A 6,462-nucleotide genomic window follows, 5' to 3' on the forward strand; every position below is an offset into this window, starting at 1 on the left:
TCAAAGCATGCTCTGAGAAGCGCTGCGCTCGTTCACGGGCCTTCTGCATGGCTTCAGGCGCTATTTGGGTCCAGCAGCAGTGTTCAGGCCTAGCTGGAGGGCTGCAGTATCCAGGGCGTGGCAGCAGACCAAGTCGACCCTTCCCCCTTTAAGAGCTGGCCGGCGTCAGGGTGTCTGCTGTCAATCAAAACATGACCGCACCTGCGCTGCGCCCGGCCTCGGCGTTATCACTCTGCACCGCCGGCTTAGTGCCTAAAGATAGGGGTGCAACGCCAGTTTCAGCGCTCGCCCAAACTCCTTGGCCAAAGCTACTGAATATCGGCGAAGTGGCCTCCACTTTCCGGCGGGCGCTAACTTTAGCGCCCGCCCGACTTTACCGCCCCAAAAGTGGCTATACTGAATTTCTAGGCCATAGTTCCTTCTGCAAAGTACATGCACTACAATGAAGAGCAAGGCAAGCGATCTGAAGAAGTTCTATGAAAATAATGGCTACCTTACAGGAATCCACATCCTATACAAGGATGAGCTTGCACTGGCCATTCAGAACTTTTCAGCCTTAGAGGATAAATGTGGTGAGTAAGGATTTGTGTACCAGTTATTAAAAGGCCCTTATATATACAACATTAAAGAATACCTCAACAGTATGTATCCACTGTAAGGTCTGGAAAGGTGGCTCAACATTTAATCCAGCGTCTTTGATGAACGTCTGGCATCACGATTGTATTTACAATAAGAATATATTAATTTAAAACTGAAGTTAACTTTCTCTTTTGATTCTTCTGTGTGTGTGTTCTAGGTAAAGTATACACGCAGTACAACCTGCACAATGTATGTGATGAAATATGTCATTCATCAGACTCTGTATTTAACTACATATATTGTATTGCCTGCTCCTGTGTTTTTACCTTGTATTGTATATAGTGCACCGCCCCCTTTCTCCCCATTGGGTGTGTCGGCTCCGCCCATACCTGGCCCTACTTAAGACAAGCCCAGGCTTGTCTTGCAGCAGAACAGCAGAATGCTAGGTGAAGACACAGGCATCTTACTTTGCTGAAAAAAGCCTAGTTTTATCCAGTTAAATTTGAGCCTTGAAGTTATTGAGGCGCATCAATGTACATTTACAGTACAAGTGGGTGATGGATTTAGCCACACATCCCCATGCTCTACAAACAATGATTGCAATTTTGGGTCCTAATGTCATTCTGCTTGACTCCCGGTTTATCTGTAAGTATCCAGCCTCTGATATCCCTCACAAAAACAACGTGGCCCCCTATGTTGCCTGGCATCAGGACATCAGGTGAGTCGGGGATTACAGTGCAGCAAACAACTAAGACATGCTTCTGAATGAAACAGTTGCTTAACCCTCGAAAATCATAACTTTATACTGTTCTTCATCCACAGATACTGGGGCTTTGAAGGAGGCCCTGTAGCATCCATGTGGTTGGCTTTCGATGACATTGACAGAGAAAACGGGGTCCTGCAGGTTATTCCAGGTTAGATTTATAGGCAATGATGGCTTTGTTTATATTCTCCCTTTTTTGGGTTCGCACATAGACACAGGAGTAGGTCACTTAGCCCCTCAAGCCTGTTCTGCCAGTCAATTAGATCATGGCTGATCTGTACCTCAACTCCATTTACCTGCCTTAGTTCCATATCCCTTGATGCCCTTTACTAAAAATCTCAGTCTTGAAAATTTCAGTTCATGCAGTATCGGCAGCCCTTTAGGTAGAAAGATCCAGATTTACACTACCCAGTGCTTCTTGACTTCACTTCTAAATGACCTAGCTCAAACTTTATGATTACTCCCCTTGTTCTGGATTCCACCACCAGATGAAATAGTTTTTCTGTATCTACTGTAATGAATCCCTTTATCATTTTAAAGATCTCAATTAGATCATCGCTCAACCTTCTAAAGTCAAGGTTATAAAAGCCAAATTTAGACAACTTGTCCTCATAATTTAACCGTTTAAACCCTGGTATCATTCTGGTGAATCTGTGCTGTACCAAGGCCAGTATTCCTGAAGTTCGGTGCCCAAAACTGAATGCAGTTCTACAGATGGTGTCTGGCCAAGGTTCTGTACAACTGAAGCATCACTTCCTCACTTTAGTTTTCCGATGATCTGTGCACATGGACACCCAAACCTCTTTGATCCTCCAGAGCTCCTAGTCTCTCGCCATTAGGAAAATATTCCAATTTGTCTTTCTTGGATCCACACTTCCCCACCTTGAACATCATCTGCCATAATTTTGCCCCCTCATGTAGTCTGTCTGTGTTCCTTTATAACGTTCTACTCCCATCTACACAAGTGACTGTCCCTCCTAACCTGATGCCGTCTACAAAACTGGATATACAGCTGTCCATTTCTTCATCCAGGTCCTTTTTATATATATATATTTATATGGTGACAGGAACAGATCCCTGGGGAACACCACTTGCCACATCACACCAATCAGCGAATGTTCCCTTTATCCCTACTCTTTGTGTCTTACCTCCCAACCAATTACCAACTCATGTCATAAGGTTACCTCAAAATCCGTCCGCTTTCATTTTTACCAATAACCTCTTGCACAGAACATTATCAAATGCTTTCTGAAAGTCCATATAGACATCAATAGATGTCTTGCCATTCACCATGCTAGTGCACGTCTCAAAAAATTCAATGAGATTAGTCAGACATGACCTACCCTTCACAATCCATGCTGACTCTTTGATCAGCTTATACTTGTCCAAGTGCTCAGTTGCTCTGTCCTTGATAATAGATTTCAGTAACTTACCCAAAATTGATGTTAAACTGATGGGTCTGTACTTACCTGGTTTTTCTCTCCCTCCTTTCTTAAATAATGGAGTGACATTTGCAGATTTCCAGTCCAAAGACACATTTGATCATTTTATAACAAAATAATTATAAATATTTCTTAGATGGGTGATACTGTGCTCAATGATATTTGCAGGAAGCCACAACCTAGGACTACTAGAGCATGGAACAGGTGCTTATCCTGGGAACATGCTGACATCAAATCAGGAGATTCCCAAGAATTTGGTTGAAGCTGAGAAGGCTGTTGAATGTCCTCTCAAAGCAGGAGAAATGTCTGTAAGTGGAATTCTAAAATTAAAAATAAATTATAATTTAGACTGAAAATATATCAATTTCCTGTTGTGTGTTTATCCTGATTGCCTGTTATTTAAAAACATGTTTCAGGTCCATGATGGTCTGACAGTCCACTTCAGTGAACCCAACATGTCAAACAGGCGTAGATGTGGCCTTGTGATCCGTTATGTCCCCACCACTGCCTACCCTGTTGAAGTGAGTATTTAACTCCACTCCACATATAAATGTGACTAATATACACATCTCAATGTTTTGTATTTTCTTTATAACACTGAACCTGAAATCCTTATCAGAAATGGAGATGCCAGTCCTCCTGGATTGCCTGGGAGTCTCCTGCAAATGACGATTGATCTCCCGGGCGATGCTGTGTCAACCCGAGAGAAAAGTACTGTGTATCGCGGTCTGTGCATGCGCACCTCTGAGGTCCATACCCTCAGTTCTCGGCCCCACACCTTCCTATCTGCTCCAGTCCTTGCCCACACTGCAGGATGGCTTCAGAACCAATGGCATCTTCGAGCCTCCAACAAGCTCCAACTAACCCGAGCAGAAACCCCAGACATCAGCAGCCAAGACCCCGATTCCCTGAATGAAATCTATAAAACATACAGATTCTTGCAGTTTGTGATATTTAGGTAAGATATGATCTCACCAATGTTTGTATGGTCAAAAACAACAGCTATATTTAGGAAATACAACCATTCTGATTCTTGAAACAATTGTTGACAGCCCATAAGATATCCAAATAATAAAGTTAGTTTTATAAAATTGTTATAGTTGACAGATCAATCATAAAATAAGACAAGGTAGCTGTAAGCACTGTGAAAATTTTACTACCTCTTTGAATAAACAAGGTCTGACCTAAACCAGATGGCAGATGATCGTCAAGAAACGTGTCTAAGAGCTTTGAGATTATAATTGCAGAAATTTAAATTCTTTACAACAGCAGTTCCAGTTTACATTACTTGTGTATCTGGCAGTTGTAAAACTTCCTTTTATACTTGAATTGTTGCCCCGGTATTATGTTTCACAAATGCAGTCTTTTAACTTTATGTGTTAACATTGGTATAATGGATACAGAACTGAATTTAGTACAGTTTGATACAATGGATCTCTTGGGGTTGCCAACCCTCCCGGATTGCTTGGGAGCAATGTTCACGCTAAGCTGCGTGGCCACGCAGTCATCTGCAAGGTCCCACACAGAGCGCTCACCGGCTTTTACATCATTGATACCGCGCATGCGCAAAACTTTGAATGGGCCGCGTATTGGGGGAGGCAGGCCGCGGAGGAGGCAGTGCAGCTAATGGGGAATATTGGTCGGGAGTCTCCCGTAATTGACAATTGATGTCCCAAAGGCTGCTGCTGGCAACCCAGGAGAAAAATACTTTGAATATGCGGTTCAGGCCTGAACGGCTCCATAACCCATCCTCTCAACTCCCGGCCAGTTCCATCCTACCTGCTCTGGGTCCCAAAGCCGAGCTGTGGGCAGAGCCATGGATTTTCTGGTGCAGTTGTTGCAGACGATTTTGCCCTGGCTGTTTTTCTTGCTCGAGGCCAGGAGGGTTTAAAACCCAGAGGCATCTTCGAACCACCATCAAGCGCCAACTAACCTGACCAGAAACCCCAAAAATAGTGGTCCAGACCTCGACTGGGACCTGAACCCAGGCCTGCCCTCCAAATGAAATGAAGCTGAAATTCGGAAAAGTAACCTGGCCACGCACCCTTACAGATTGATGCCCATCACACACACAATCTCTTAAAATATACAGTTACATTTAAGTAGGGTTAATCCCTTGTTTAACACCGAGTTCAAAACCCAATAGAAAGCTCATGTCTACAGGCAGTGCCACTGCAACTTTGAAACGTCAGATGAAAAACTGCCTTCACAGCCATTGTCTCTGCTGCTAATGAAAATTCTTTGGAAACTTCAGTAACCTAATCCCTCTACCTCATAAGATACACAAGTAACCGGGGCTAAACTAATGAAAGGTTAGTTCAGCACGAAAGTCAGGAAACACCTCTTGCAATGAGCAATACTTGGAATGGTGTTACAGTTGAATCGTGGAATTAAAAAACGGTATAGTTCAAGAGGCAGTTAGATACTGTAATGGGGCAGTATCAACGGAAAGATGAGCTGGTTATGCCAATTGTTGAACTAGGTTAGCTTAGTTGGACAGGGAACATGGAAACCTACAGGGGACCCAGCCTTTATAAGGTGAATGCAATAACATTTGAAAACCGCAGCAAATGTCAAGTGATGAAACATCACATGGTCAAGTGTCATGTGATCAAACCTCCAGGAATAAGACCAACCAGAATTAAACACAAATAAATGTTAGTTCAAATGTAATTCATTATTGACCCAACATACCCCCTCTTTCTATAACTGTGTGATGTACATTTGAACCAAGCTTCTTGTTACTTGATTACTAATGCTGATTGTTGCTTTTTTCAGGATCCAGACAGACCCCGTTCTTTCCCTGCGACAGTGCTGGTAGCTGGAGACGACAATTTCAACCACTTTCAAAACAATGTGCCAAATACCTTTACTAAAACCTTCTGAAAAAGTTACAGCAAACCTCAAGTGATTGATGTCAAAATCTTGTAACTGAAGACATAAACATTCAAATATGCTTGCTGTATAACTGTTACTTCTTACTGAACTAAGGAATCATAAATGTTCATAGATTAGAGTCAAATAATAAACTCTTGTTATTTACGTACAAAGTTGTGATTTCTACAAATTATGGATACAGACACCACCACATAACAATTGCACCTGAAAAGTAAAAAAAACACCTTTCTGGAAGTGGGGACATTATTGTAGCTAGTCTTCTCTTAGGTCCTCCAAGCTGAGGGCTGGCATAAGCTACATGGCCCACGTTATTTGGACCTGCACCAGCAGAGACCCAGGAGAATGAGACAAATGGTTTGTGTACATCACTCCCAACTCAGTAGCATTTCACTTCAATGCTTCTACCTGCTCCAGGTAATAATGTCTGCCTGTCCCTCAGGAAAACCCCTGGCGATGTGCCTGAGAAATAGGTACATTCAGTGTGCACTCACTCGGCATACCGACTCAACTGATATATCATGTCCCACCGGAGTCTAAGGGAGATTATGGAGTCCCAGTAAAGAAAACAGAAAATGCTGGAAATACTCAGCAGGTCAGGCAGCATCTGTGGAGAGAGAAACCGAGTTAATGTTTTAGGTCGATGACCTTTCATCAGGACTGGAAAGAGTTAGAGATGTAACAGCTTTTAAAGAAGTATAGAGGCAGGGAAAGGGGGAGGGGAGGAAAGAACAAAAGGGAATGTCTGTGATAGGGTGGAAGGCTTGAGCGATTAAATGGCAA

At 43.0% G+C, this 6,462-nt stretch overlaps 1 protein-coding gene across 1 annotated transcript; it reads left to right on the forward strand.

Moving 5' to 3' along the window:
- Positions 1-441: 441 nt before the first annotated feature.
- On the forward strand, positions 442-5,789 carry LOC147125091 (phytanoyl-CoA dioxygenase, peroxisomal-like). Its single transcript, XM_086008822.1, has 7 exons — positions 442-572; positions 797-828; positions 1,095-1,297; positions 1,402-1,493; positions 2,953-3,092; positions 3,201-3,305; positions 5,563-5,789. Exons 1-7 carry the CDS (start codon positions 443-445, stop codon positions 5,668-5,670), a joined length of 810 nt encoding a protein of 269 aa, XP_085864948.1. The 5' UTR covers position 442; the 3' UTR covers positions 5,671-5,789.
- The last annotated feature ends 673 nt before the right edge of the window (positions 5,790-6,462 follow it).

Source organism: Somniosus microcephalus, chromosome 1, assembly GCF_052327205.1.
Source record: "Somniosus microcephalus isolate GS21.2 chromosome 1, FLI_Smic_1.0, whole genome shotgun sequence".
Taxonomy (NCBI): domain Eukaryota; kingdom Metazoa; phylum Chordata; class Chondrichthyes; order Squaliformes; family Somniosidae; genus Somniosus; species Somniosus microcephalus.

Coding starts and splice junctions, on each gene's coding strand:
- LOC147125091 (XM_086008822.1), top strand. CDS start 443: ATGAAGAGCAAGGCAAGCGATCTGAAGAAGTTCTATGAAAATAATGGC. Junction 573..796: donor AGCCTTAGAGGATAAATGTG/GTGAGTAAGGAT, acceptor TGTGTGTTCTAG/GTAAAGTATACACGCAGTAC. Junction 1,494..2,952: donor GGTCCTGCAGGTTATTCCAG/GTTAGATTTATA, acceptor TGATATTTGCAG/GAAGCCACAACCTAGGACTA.